The sequence below is a fragment of the Desmodus rotundus genome, chromosome 4 (assembly GCF_022682495.2).
Source record: "Desmodus rotundus isolate HL8 chromosome 4, HLdesRot8A.1, whole genome shotgun sequence".
NCBI classification, from domain to species: Eukaryota; Metazoa; Chordata; class Mammalia; order Chiroptera; family Phyllostomidae; genus Desmodus; species Desmodus rotundus.
The window spans coordinates 117,661,188-117,674,498 of record NC_071390.1 but is presented as its reverse complement, the minus strand read 5'-3'; the positions used below and the strand labels follow the sequence as shown (position 1 = coordinate 117,674,498).

Sequence of the window (13,311 nt, the reverse complement as noted above, 5' to 3'; positions counted from 1 at the left end):
GCTGTCCGCGGTCTCTCTGAAGGTCCCTGGTGCCTGAAACCTGGCATTCAGAATTAGCAGAAGTAAAATTCTAATTTCCACCTATTAAAAAGTAGGTATCCTTGTCTCTTCTGCTGCAGATGCTGGGGAGCTGGCACCTGAACAGGAAAGAGCACTAAGCAAGTACCAATCTTTCAGCATCTGTCGGCTTCCAAAGGGCTGCATTTCAGAGCTGGAGCAGAAATCACGCCCTGGGTGCACTTGCATCTGCTCTGGGTGATGTGTAACACACTGAAGTCCGGAGACCCTCCCATAATGCCTTATCTCAGTATCGGCTGCTTCTCAGCTGATCGGAGCAGGGATCTGCACTTCTGGTAGAGACAAATAGAAAATACTTTGGGCCATATAGTCTTCACCACCATGCTCCTCTCGGGGCATGGCTGTGTTCCAATAAAACTTTATTTTATGGTTACTGAAACATGAAGTTCTTAAATTTTTCACATTATGAAATTTTCTTTTAATTTTTTACAACCACTTATAAATGCAAATACCACTCACAAGCCACATGGACACAGGCGGCCCACAGGCCATAGTTTGCCAACCCCGGGACCTCTTTAGTAACAAAAAGGATGCATATCTGCCCTGGCTAGGCTAGTATGGCTCAGTGAACTGAGTGCTGGCCTGCGAACCAAAGGGTCGCAAGATTGATTCCCAGTCAGGGCACATGCTTGGGTTGCAGGCCAGGTCCCCAGTGACAGGAAAGTTTCTCTCCTTCTCTTTCTCCCTCCCTTTCCTTCTCTATAAAAATAAATAAAATCTTTTATTTTTTTTAAAAAAGGATGTGTATCGTTTATGTTGGTGCTAAGGACCTTCTTACTGGAGGGGGTATGATAGAGAAGGCCTATGTTCCAGAATTGAAGGGACAGGGAAGTGTCACTGGGCTCCCTGGCTGGTCCCATACCAGTGACTCTATTCAGACAATGCTTTGACAGATGCCCCCACTTGCCAGTGCCCACTGTCAGGGACCTGGACACTGAGAATTCTGGGGAAGAGCCCTCTCCTTGGGGGCCCTGGTCACACACAGCAGACCTGTCACTGCTTCTCCTTTACCCACTGTGTCCCCCAACTCGTGCTGGGAAGAAAGACCCTTCTTTCCACCTTCTTCCTTGACACCCAGGCCTCTTCTGTTCAAAAGTGTCTCCTTCCAGTCTCCCAGGTCACACACACTTCATGCCGATCTCTCTGATGATAGTTACCATCCCTGCTTTATCACCCCTGACTCATCAATCTCCAATCCTAAGCTTCTGAAGACAGGGACTACCGTCTTTTCAGGGCACTCAGTGCGTTTTCATATAACTGCTTAGGTTCGTTTTGTTGATTACTCAAGGAGTGGTTGTACGTCATCCCCCCCCAAATAAAAATACTGGTCAACAGAAGAGGAAAACATGAACATTTTGGAACTAAGATTTTATATTAATTGAAAAGACCCAGATAATAAAAAACAGCTGGTAAATTCAAACTCCTTTAAGCATGATTCACGAGAGAAGAAAATCTTATAAACAATACACTTTTCTTCCTAATTACCGTTTTTGTCTCAATGTGTGCATTCTCGAAGCACAGCTTAAAGTCGTGCTGGTGGCAGGAGGAAGCCCATCTGGTCTTTGAAATTCGCTTCAGACAATCCACTGAGGGGACGGCCTCATAAACATAATCGAGTATTCATTTCCTATCATGCTGACTGACATTAAAGCCTTTAAAAAAACATGTTTGTCTTTGTGCCCTCTCTTGTAGGCCCTTCCATTGTGACCCCCCCCAAGGACATCTGGAATGTCACTGGTGCCAAGGTGTACTTGAGCTGTGAGGTCATCGGAATCCCAACCCCTGTCCTCATCTGGAACAAGGTCAGTGACACAGATTTCAGAAAGACATCCTAGACTGACAAGCTCCTCTCTTTCTGCCCAAGGGTGGTCTAACCTAAAATCCTCAGCCTGTCCCAGTGCCTGCTCCTCCTCAAAGCTGAAGCCTTTTGGCAGTCTTCCACCTACCTCCCCGAGACCCAGCCAGTGAGTTTACAGGGAGCCCTAGGAACTGGAGGTCTGTAATGCCGAACACCCAGACCCACCCTCTGAGCGTGTACGTGTGTGTATGTGTGAGCATGCATGTGCTTCAATGTGTGTGAGGAGCGTGTGCATACGTGGGCGTGTGTGTGTGTGTGTGTCCCCATCGGAAGGTTAAGCACTGGATTTAAGAATAGTGGTTAATGCCCTAGCCAGGTGGCTCAGTTGGTTGAAGCACCATCCCGTGCACCACAAGGCTGTGGGTTTGATTGCCAGTCAGGGCACATACCTAGGTTGTGGGTTTGGATCCCAGTCGGTACGTGTACGGGAGGCAACAGATCAATGCTTCTCTCTCACATCAATATTTCTCTCTCTCTCTCTCCCCTTTCCTCTCTCTCTAAAATCAATAAACATATCCTCAGGTGAGTATTAAAAAAAAAAAAAGAATAAAAAAATGCAAGTTTCTTAGCCTGGTTGGCTGAGTTCTCTCTAAGCCAGGGTTTCATGGCCTCAGCACTGTTGACATTTTGAGGCAGACAATTCTTTGCTGCGCCCTGTAAGATGTTTAGCAGCATCCCTGGTCTCTACCCATTAGCTGCTAGTAGCCACCCCTCCCAGTTGTGACCATCAAACACGATTCCAGGCGCTGCCAAATGTCCCCTAGGGGAAAATTACCTACACTGAGAACCACCGCTCTAGGTCTCGGCTTCCTCCTCTCCATGGTGAAAGTAGCATGTAATTCTTGTAAAGCTTACATGAAGTAAAGCAGGTAAAATCACTCGGCTTGGTGTCAGATGCATCGTTAGCACTGTTTGTTAGGTGCTATTCCCGGAAATGCTTCCTTTCGAGTGGCATTATCTTGTATCACTGTCTTCACACTCGAAGGTCAGCACAGTCTCAGCATGTCTGTAGAAGGGAAAACATTTGCTGGGTCAAATAATAATGATTGTACTGTACATTATTTTATTTTTCCCTTTTTATACATTTTGACTCGTTTGGATGCTACAACAATCCTGTTGAGTTAATATCATCAGACTCGAGCTAACAAAAAGGAAATCCGTTAAAGTAAAAAGGCATAGCCACATACTTCTCTGTGCAGGCTTACTTCCCCAGCGCGCTCGAAGATGGACATGGTCTCTTGGTTATTTTGTTTGCTTGGTGTCTGACCAGAGGAGCAACTTCTGGAGCTCTGGGAAGGACTTTGGCACCAGAACTCTTTTTGTTGCAAGTTGGAGAAACTCACTTCAAATTAGTTTAGAAAAAAAAAGGGGCGGGGGCAGTAAGGGAAATGTGGGGGTGGAGCGGGTGATGATTCCAGCCTCAAGGGCAGCCTGATCCGGGTAAGTGTGGTCAGGTTCTTTGCTGTTGACTCTGCTTCCACTTTTTTTTACTTCCACCTCAGAAAGCTTCCTATACACTGTAGGCGATATTGTCACTGGCAGTTCCAGTTTCACATAACCACAGATTAATGACCCCAGAGGAAATTTCTTTCCACTCTATCTAGGGCATTGTAAAATTCCCACTGATCACCTGCCGACCTCTGGCGCCCCCACGTGGCCAGAAGGATGAATCGCCCCATGGGGCCCTCTGGTGGGAGTGAATGCAGGGTTTTTCCTGAAAATGCCTGGGGGTGGAGGTGGTTAGAGACAGCACCAGCTCTACCACTATTCTTTACAGCTGGAATTTCTGTTAAATAAAACAGTAAAATCTCACCTCAATAAGCTATTTTTTAAAGGGGAGCGAGGAGCCATGAAGAGCAAAAACACAGCCAGTAGGCATGTACCTCCCGGCCTCTGGCGAAAGCTGCTGAGGATCCTCACTGTTTATTTGGAAGCTATTGGTTGGAGCGGGGTGGGCGAGCCCTAAGAGGCGGTGGAAGAACATCTGCAAAGATCATCCATACAGAGCTCTGTTGCAGCGCTCTAGGGATTACGCAGTGAGAAGCCAGGGTGACCCAGTGTCCCCCGGCCTGTGACTTCACTGATGAATCTGGCCAAGAATAATTTATTTGGCCCCGTCTCTGCCCCATCCCAGCTAACGGACAAAAATACCAGGGAAATCAATCTGCCTGGGGAATCTTTTCCCTTAGGCTTCTTGAATTGCTTGGGGCAGGTCCCATGGGCTTCCCTGGGGCTTGTCAACTGGGAAGGGGATGGGGGTAAAGGAAAGGACTTGGGGGAGGAGGGACAGGAAAAAAATAATGTTCTACATACTTGCCAGAAATAAGCAAAAACCCAGCCTCTAGGCTCTGTTGATTTTCCTCCACCTTCATAACCTAATTTGCCACATTCATGATATGAAGCAGTTTTTTCAACCTGCAGATCACAACCCATTAGTGAGTCCTGAATGTAATGCAGGGATCACAACCAGCATTTTCATTAAAAATAAGCCCTGGCTGGTGTGGCTCAGTGGACTGAGCACCGCCTGCGAACCAAAGGGTCACTGGTTTGATTCCCAGTCAGGGCACATACCTGGGTTGCAGGCCAGGTCCCCAGTGGAGGGCATGCAAGAGGCAACCACACATTGATGTTTCTCTTTCTCTCTTCTTCCTCCTTTCCCCTCTGTCTAAAAATAAGCAAAATCTTTTTAAAAATGGGACAGAAAATATCTTAAGGCATCACATTTAGTAAGGGTATCATTTCCTGGAACTTTTCTTTTGTATATTCCACATCACAATGCAAAATATATTTCTTACTATGGGCCACGTCAAAACACTTTTAAAAGTCATGACTTAAATAATTAAACAGGACATTTGTTTTCTCCCCATTCCCCTTGTAATCAAACTGTTAAAAATACAGACTTGGAAGTTCACACGATGTCCAACCCCAGTTTAAGCACAGAACTGCTTTTCAGACAGGAGTGTTAGAATCCCTGCTTGTTAGACAGAGGTTCAGAGAAGATGGCATGTCTTCCGTACTCAAGGACTCTTGGCAGCCCCAGAACAAACAGAACAAGCCTTCTCCCTGAGACGCTTCAGGGCTGCAGCAACACTTCCTCTGGGTGTCCAGCCTGGTGAGTGGTCTGTGCGTTCCTGACCAGGAGTTGTCTCGTGGTGTTAACAAGTCCCATGCTTTTCCAGCAAACTCCTCGCCTATTAATATTCCAAGGGCAATGTTTTGAAATGGGAAAATGAACTGAAATATCCGTATTTTCATAAACCCTAATAAGCCACAGGCGATGCTTACAGGGAAGGTAAAACACCCAAAATTCCTCCCTGCCAAACACTTGGATGTTTCTGAGGTGGAGAAGTTCCCTATTCAGTTTTTTTTTTTCATGCCTGAACATTTCTTCAGATGTGGGCTTTTACGACTTCTAAGAATATTCCTTTTTTTAATTACAAATACACAGTAAGATCTAATGATAATAAGGAGAAACTATCCAAAGATGAAGAAAGAGTTTATAACCTCTCCCCCGAAATTACCAATGTGAACTGCCCTGGTTTGTATCTTTCATACCTTTATGTCCAAACATATACAAGTAAATGCCCTTTGTATGCGGAGTGAGGTGAGAATACAGTGTCCGTATTACTCTGAAACTTGTTTTGCTCGATAAATGCTTCATGGCCACCCCTACAGGTCTGCTTCCAATAACTACATAATATTCCAAGTATGAGTGTACCATAATCATTAAACAATGCTACCCTAAACATCTAAGTACATATACAAAATTTTTTCCTTTTTTTCCCCTAAAGGATAGATTTCCCCAAAAGTTCCATGAGCAGGTCAAAAGATTTTAGTTTCATAGACATTGCAGATTACTTTCCACCGGGACTGGAGCAGTCCACATCTCCCAGCAGTGTGGGGGTCCATGTCCCTGCATCCTCTCCTTTTAGTTTGTGTTAAAGATGGGTAGAAGTACCATCACATTATTGCTTTTATTTCCTTGACTACATTCAGAAGGACTTTTCATATTTGGACTTTCTCTCTTATAAATTGCCTGTTTATATCCTTTATCCATTTTTCTATTGGATTGTTTCTTGTTATCAGTCTGTGGCTTTGTACATTAAAGATATGGACCCTTTCTCCCGAATTATAAATATTTTTTCCTAGGCAGTCATTTTATCTTTTATTTGTTTACAGTGACTAGGGATCTGAAAGTGTTAAGAGACACAATTCTATTTCATCATAAACTCTTCTGAAACTTTACCATAAAGGCACAACAAATACGTTCTGGGCCCTGGCGGGGTAGCTTCATTGGTTAGAGCGTCAACCTGACACACCAAGATTGTGGGTTCGATCCCTGGTCTGTACACATACAGGGGTCAACTAATGAATGCATAAATAAGTGGAACAACAAATCAATGTTTCTCTCTTTCCCACCCCCCCTCAACCACCCTCCCTCTTTCCCCTCTCTTCCCCTCTCTAAAATCAATAAATAAAATTTCTAAAAAATATGTTCTGGGCTGTATAAATGTCCTTTAAAGTTTCCATGAAATTTAGTAAACCCTTAAAATGCATTAACCTGTAGGAATCAAACTAAGCCATCCTGCTTCTGTAATCACTGGCACTTTAAAAAAAAATGATTTGAAGTATAATTAACATATAACATTATGTTAGTTTCAGGTCTACAATATAATTGATATTTGTATACATGGTGAAATCACCACACTCTGTCTAGTTAATATCTGTCCCTTGAGGTAGTTACAAAAAAAACTTTTCTTGCAATGAGAACTTTTAAGATCTTCCTTAGCAACTTTCAAACATTCAACACAGTATTAATTAGTCACTGTGCTGTACATTACATACTCATGACTTATTTATAACTGCAAGCTCGTACCTTTTGACCTCCTTCATTCATTTCTTTACCCCATACCCCCCATCTCTGGCAACCACCAATCTGTTCTCTATACCTGTGCACTTGGGGGTTGTTTTGCTTTTGTTTTTGTTCTTGTGTTTTAGATTCTACATATAACTGAGATCATACATTTGTCTTTCTCTGACTTATTTCACTTAGTGTAGTGCCCTCAAGGTCCATCCATGTTGTTGCAAATAGCACGATTTTCTTCTTATGGCTAAATAATATTCCCCTATATGTATTTATACCACACTGTCTTCGTCCATTTATCTGCCGATGCACACTTAGGTTATTGCCACGTCTTGGCTGTTACAATCAATGTTGCAATGAATATGAGGGTGCGGGCATCTTTTCAAGATGGTGATTTTGACTCTCGCAGGTAAGTACCCACAACTGGAATTGCTGGATTATGTGCTAGTTCTATTTTTAATTTTTTGAGGAGCCTCCATACTGTATTTCATGATAGCTGCACCAATTTACATTCCCAACAGTGGGCAACGGTCCGCTTTCCTCCACATCCTCGCCAACGCTTACTAATCTCATCTTTTTGACGACAGCCATTCTGCCAGGTGTGAGATAACTCCTTGTGGCTTTGATTCGCATTTCTCTGATGATTAATGATGTTGAACATCTTTTCATACATCTGTTGGACATCTGTCTTCTTTGGAAAACTGTCTGTTCAGATCCTTGGCCCACTTCTTAATCTGATTTTTGTGTGTGTATGCTGTTGAATCGTATGAGTTCTTTATATATTTTGGATACTAACTTCGTATGAAATTTGCCAGCTCTCCCATTCAGTGGGTTGCCTTTTCATTTTGCACACGGTCTCCTTTGCCGGTCAGAAACTCTTTAGTTTGATGTAGTCCAACTTGTTTATTTTAGCTTCTGTCACCTTTGCTTTGAGTCAGATCCAGAAAATCATCACCAAGACTGATGCCAAAGAGCTTACTGCCTATGTTTTTCCTTCTAGGAGTCTTTTGGTCTCAGGTCTTACATTCATGTTCATTCCATTTTGAGTTAATGTTTGTATATGGTGACAGTGTATAAGACAGTGGTCCACTTTCATTCTTTTGCAGGTGGCTACCCAGTTTTGCCACCAGTGTTTATGGCACTTTTCTTTTTCTTACTATTTGCTTATCTGCAATAGCAGGGTTCAGGAAGATTTTGTTGCAGCTAAAATACAAACCGAGGGGCCTGAAATGACTTCCTGGTCTCCCTCTGACTCTCTCCCCGACTGGTCCTTTATGGTGAGTGGTCACTACTAGGAAGTTTTTTCTGTGCTACAGATTTCTCAAGTTGAGGCTTTGAGGCACTTCCAGCCAGTTGCATATTTGTATAATCACCCTAGAAGCCGCTTTTCTCCACCTTCATCTTGTAAAACAAACAAACAAAGCACTCCCCTTCCACAAGCAGGTATTTGCCATGGAAAAATTGTTGACACTTTTTTCTGTATTTTTTACATAGTGTATTAACTTTTTACAATATATTAAAATGACTTCTGTTAAGTGTGAGTATTCATTTTCCAATCAAAACAGTTGATGAGAACAATCTCTGTGCATAGCAGGTTAGGTTAATTGGCCCCAAAAGCTCTTCACAAAGAGCTGTGTGACCTGAGGAGCAAGGCCCGGTTGCTCAGATGCAGGACGGTGATGCTGCAGTGTTTTCCTGCTTTGCTCACACACGGACCCTTAAACAATCCTGAACTCAGTGAATGAAGACCAAAGATGTATTACTTTAGTCATTGAATCTAATGAATACTTACACATTAGAAACCATTTTTAAATAACTATTTCAAAAATCAGCACTAGCATAAACCATTTCTGCCAGCAATGGGGGAAACTGAGTTTTGTCTTACAACATGCGTGAGAAAAACACAAAGATACCAGGTTTTCTCTATTAGTGACAATGTGGGGAAACCCTAGGGCAGAAAAGCACAGCGGCAACAACCAGGCATTCCAAATCAGTAATACTAGATATTTTTTACAGAGTACGAGTTGGCCTAGATTCTGCATGGTTTTCAGAGTCTCAGCCCTGGCATCAGAAAGCAGAGAAAATAGAGTGGGTCTGAAGCTGGGACAACGGCTTAGTAACACCATGTGGTGAGAGTGGGGTTACACGTAGGATGGCCAACACTGATGCAGAGTGTCAAAAAAATGTATATACTATGGTCTGGCCTTTTTTAACTCAAGATTTGCTTCATCATAAAAGAAAATGAAAAGGGAACTGCCTGTTTGGAATTGTAACTTTTTTCTAATTACAAAGGTAGTATCAGTAATCATCTGCTTACCTTTTAAAGAAACTGGGATGGAATCAACATCACTTCATGTATCCTTTAAAAAAAAACATCATTATAACAAGGCTTAAAATATATTTATCCTCTGTGATTCAATTCCACTTCTAAAACTTATGCTAAAGTTGTATTCATGGAGGGGTTACAAGAAAATTTTATTGTGAATTTTTGTGTATTTTCTGAAGTTTATATAATGAGCACAGTTTGCCTTTTTAAATGACGGGGAAAGTTAGGACAGTATTCACTATTGGCCTAAAATCACGGAAACAATTTTCTTTACCCACCCCGCATCTCATGATGAGATGTACCAGGGTAGGCAGCAAGTTTGGTCATGAGAACAATGACAGAGGCAAGTATTTGACAGGCATGTTTTGTTCTCAGAACTGCAGTAAATATTTGATGAACCCTTCACCCTCAGAGCAAAGGGTTGATATTGGCCATGGACTCAACCTAATTTTCACTGATGAGCATGTTGAAGGAAGAACTCTGGATCTGGGTACACAAGATCCCAAGCATCCAACCTACCTAGCACTGGGTGACACAGTTTGTCAAAGTCAGATACACCTGGGCGAGCAAGAAAAGGCCCAGCACTGAGGACAATTTCCAAGGGCATGAGTGAATGGTGGTAGCCAGTGGCAGGAGAGTATGACATGTATTCCTAAACCATGCAAAAAAAAATACATTAATTTAAAACATGTAAGCTTAGAGGGAAACTGACAGGAATAGATCTGTATTTTTTGTAAGTATTCAGGAAAGGGGAATGTGAAAATTGCTAGTTTTAATTTAAAGTTTGATGTACCCCTTGTGCAATTACAGAAATGTGGCCACTTCCAAGCTCACGATGCAGTGCAGAGAACACGGTGACTATTCCCCCCCTTTTTTGCAGGTAAAAAGGGATGATGATGGATTTCAGAGGATAGAACTCTTGCCTGGTGACCGGGACAACTTGGCCATTCAGACCAGAGGAGGCCCAGAAAAGCATGAAGTAACTGGCTGGGTGCTGGTGAGTACCAAGAGTTGGCACAGATTTCTTTGTTGGGATTAGATTCAGCGGACCTGAAGAAGATGCCTCATGCACACCAGGCTGAAGGTACTTACAAGGTGCTGCTGCTCCACTTTGAAAGGAAACTAAAAACACAGCAGAGATTTATTGGATGTTTTGGAACTGACCAACAAATAAACAAGAACTACAATTTTTTTTTTCCTAAGAGTTCAAAGCAAAATTCTCACAGCCAACTAAATGATCCAAGCCATTAATTACTTTAGTCAACTATTACTAGGTACTTTCTTTTACTTGATCTTTGATAGCCCTGAATGCTCATGGATAGTACTTCGATCATAAACCCTATCCTGGTTTTCCTCAAGCTGATACATGCACCTCTCCAGTTTTTAACCTTTACAAAGTGACCAAAAGTTGTACACAACTAGAGTACCCATCTTCCCAGCAGACCAAATATGGTAGCTATATGATTCTCCTAGCACAGGACTTGCACTATTTCTAGCACTATCTTTGCTGTGAATTCCCTGGTCATCTTAGGAAAATTACAAAATAATGACTTAACTGAATCCACTAGAAAAAGAGAGGAGCAGCACAGAGGCACTAATGATCCTCTTTCTTCCACAGTTATCCCCTCTCAGTAAGGAGGACGCAGGAGAGTATGAGTGCCATGCCTCCAATTCCCAAGGACAGGCTTCAGCATCAGCAAAAATTACAGTGGTTAATAGCTTACATGAAATACCAGTGAAAAAAGGTAGGTAATAAATCTCACAACCACTTAAAAATGACTAGTGCTTTTGCTTAATAAAGAACAGAACCAATTTGAAGTTATCAAACATAGCTCTTAATGAAATCCTGTAACTTAGGAATCCACAGGGCATTAAGTATGTAATCAAAATGTGGAGTGTATAGCTCTAAAAGTCCCTTCAGACAGTTGATGGAATGCTATTATGACTTAGATGCTTTCACCTTATCTTATGCTAGAGACAAAAACTCAAACTCGACTGGAATGGCTTATATTGGGTTGGCCAAAAAGTTCATTTGATCTTTTCTGTAAGATCACTCTAGGAGTGCTTAGTTGTCTTTAACTTCAAAACAATTTTGTTATTGTACTGTGATAGCTGTCATATCAGCATTCATTAAAAAAAAAAATCAGAATTGGTGGACTTTTGTGTAGCCATGTTAATATTGAGGATGGAAAGAAAATATGCAACATTTTAGGCATATTATGCTTTATTATTTCAAGAAAGGTAAAAACGCAACTGAAATGCAAAAAAAGATTTGTGCAGTGTATGGAGAAAGTGCTGTGGCTGACTGAATGCGTATGGAGAAAGTGCTGTGGCTGACTGAATGCGTCAAAAGTGGTTCACTAAGTTTTGTGCTGGAGATTTCTCGCTGGACAATGCTCCATGCTCCGGTAGACCAGCTGAAGTTGACAGCGATCAATTGAGACATTGAGAATCAACATTATACTACGTGGGAGATAGCCAACATACTCAAAATGTCCAAATCAATAAAGTTATCGGTGAAAATGAAAAATGTGTCTTTTATTTTACAGATAAAACCATACAGACTTTTTGGCCAACCCAGTATTTCCCATAACTTTCTATCTGTCTACATGGCATTTTTCCTTGGCGTTGTGATTATTAAACTCCCATTTAAAAGGAAACAACTGTGGGTCCTCCACCTTGAGCTTTTTATAAAAGCCAAAAAGGACAGTACACTGGCAAATACCCAACTCTGTTCTGCCTGTACCCACCCTCCACTCTCAAAAGCTTCCTCATAAGCACCCATCCTGGTGGTGTCAGAAGAACACAGCTTTATGTTTACAGTATATAGTTCTATTAGGATGATGTCTGGATGGGCTTGCCCTTAAGCCAAAAATAAGAACAAAATTTACTGTCAGCATTTGTCAAACCATTCCTGTATGTGGACCACTCAGCTGTGGTATCAAAGAAGAAATATCAAGTAAAGATGTTTCATCAGATTCTCTTCAGCCAAGATGTGTAAAGCCAGGAGATGAAACAGAGCAATAGCTAAGAGTCATGTGTGTGAGCCTCAGCTCTGCCAGTAATTATGCCACTTTAAGTGTTCGAGGAAAGCCGGATGACAAAGGAGTTCTTAGCCTCTCTGGATCTCAACTTGCTTGTCTGTGAAATGTGCTCTGCCAGTTCCATAAGGTCCATTCTTAGACACAGACCAGTTCAACAAAATCACCTTCCACATCTAAAATGGTATATAGCTCAATCTCCAAAGAAGACTCCCCCAAGTCATGTATACAGTATATCCTTTATCCCCACATTTTAATATCATTTACTTGGAAACACTAAAATAGCTAAAAATCAGAAAGTCAACCATGTAATACATGTAACTAACTTTTTCATCTTTCTTTTAAACAGGTGAAGGTGCCAAGCTATAAACCTGAAGAATATATTACCCTGCACAGCTAAAAGTAATCATGGATAACTACAACACCTGTTCTTGCCTAATAATCAGTTTCTTTTCATCCAGTCCACTAACACCTTACTTATATTCACTGGTTTTACATAGTGAAATACAAAATAAAGATAACACATCAAGATTATCTACAAAAATTTATTATCTATTTACAGAAGAAAAGCATGCATATCATCAAACAAAACAAATAAAATGCTTTTTCTCACAATGTAGCTCATAGTTATTTTTAAAGCCATTTCATAAAAACAAGACACAAAAGATATTTAAAAGTATCTTATTGTGAATCTTTTAAAAGAGTTAAACACTCATCATTCGAGGTGCAATACTCATAGACATAAGCTCCTGAAACAACAGTTTGCACGCATAAGGCATTCGCACCAAAGAAATCTGAAAGAAAAAAAAAGAAGTAATTAGCAAAGTTGTACTGAAATAAGCCTACTTCCCTACCCCAGAAAGAGGTAAAGACTTGGTACTGGAAACGACGAATATATAAGTAGGAAGATAAATCCTACAAAGCTGGCCTTCATTGGTCCTTTCTCTTAATAGGTTTTAGTGTTTCACCCTTTCTGCCAGACCATTTATATTCACCCTTTTTTAAAAAGATTTTATTTATTAATTTTAGACAGAGGGGAAGGCAGGAGAGAAACATCAATGTGTGGTTGCCTCTTGTGCACCCCCTACTGGAGACGTGGCCTGCAACCCAGGCATGTGCCCTGACTAGGAATTGAACCAGCGAC

General features: G+C 41.6%; 2 protein-coding genes and 1 long non-coding RNA gene across 3 annotated transcripts in view; 1 reads left to right on the top strand and 2 right to left on the bottom strand.

Moving 5' to 3' along the window:
• IGFBP7 (insulin like growth factor binding protein 7) overlaps positions 1-12,782 on the top strand; it is a 69,881-nt gene extending 57,099 nt beyond the window's left edge. Inside the window, exons 2-5 of the mRNA XM_024578362.4 lie at positions 1,771-1,880; positions 10,007-10,123; positions 10,745-10,871; positions 12,517-12,782. Of these exons, the coding sequence (XP_024434130.2) occupies positions 1,771-1,880; positions 10,007-10,123; positions 10,745-10,871; positions 12,517-12,536 (374 nt within the window). The 3' untranslated portion in view covers positions 12,537-12,782. The remainder of the gene's footprint in view (positions 1-1,770; positions 1,881-10,006; positions 10,124-10,744; positions 10,872-12,516) is intronic.
• On the bottom strand, positions 2,112-10,011 carry LOC128780770 (uncharacterized). Its single transcript, XR_008426776.2, has 4 exons — positions 9,646-10,011; positions 9,118-9,160; positions 4,508-4,601; positions 2,112-2,942 (listed from the first exon to the last, which is right to left on the bottom strand). It is a non-coding gene; the product is annotated as an uncharacterized lncRNA (long non-coding RNA).
• Positions 12,697-13,311, bottom strand: part of POLR2B (RNA polymerase II subunit B) — a 42,952-nt gene continuing 42,337 nt past the window's right edge. The window contains exon 25 of the mRNA XM_024579802.4: positions 12,697-12,961. Coding sequence (XP_024435570.1) covers positions 12,872-12,961 — 90 coding nt within the window. The 3' untranslated portion in view covers positions 12,697-12,871. The remainder of the gene's footprint in view (positions 12,962-13,311) is intronic.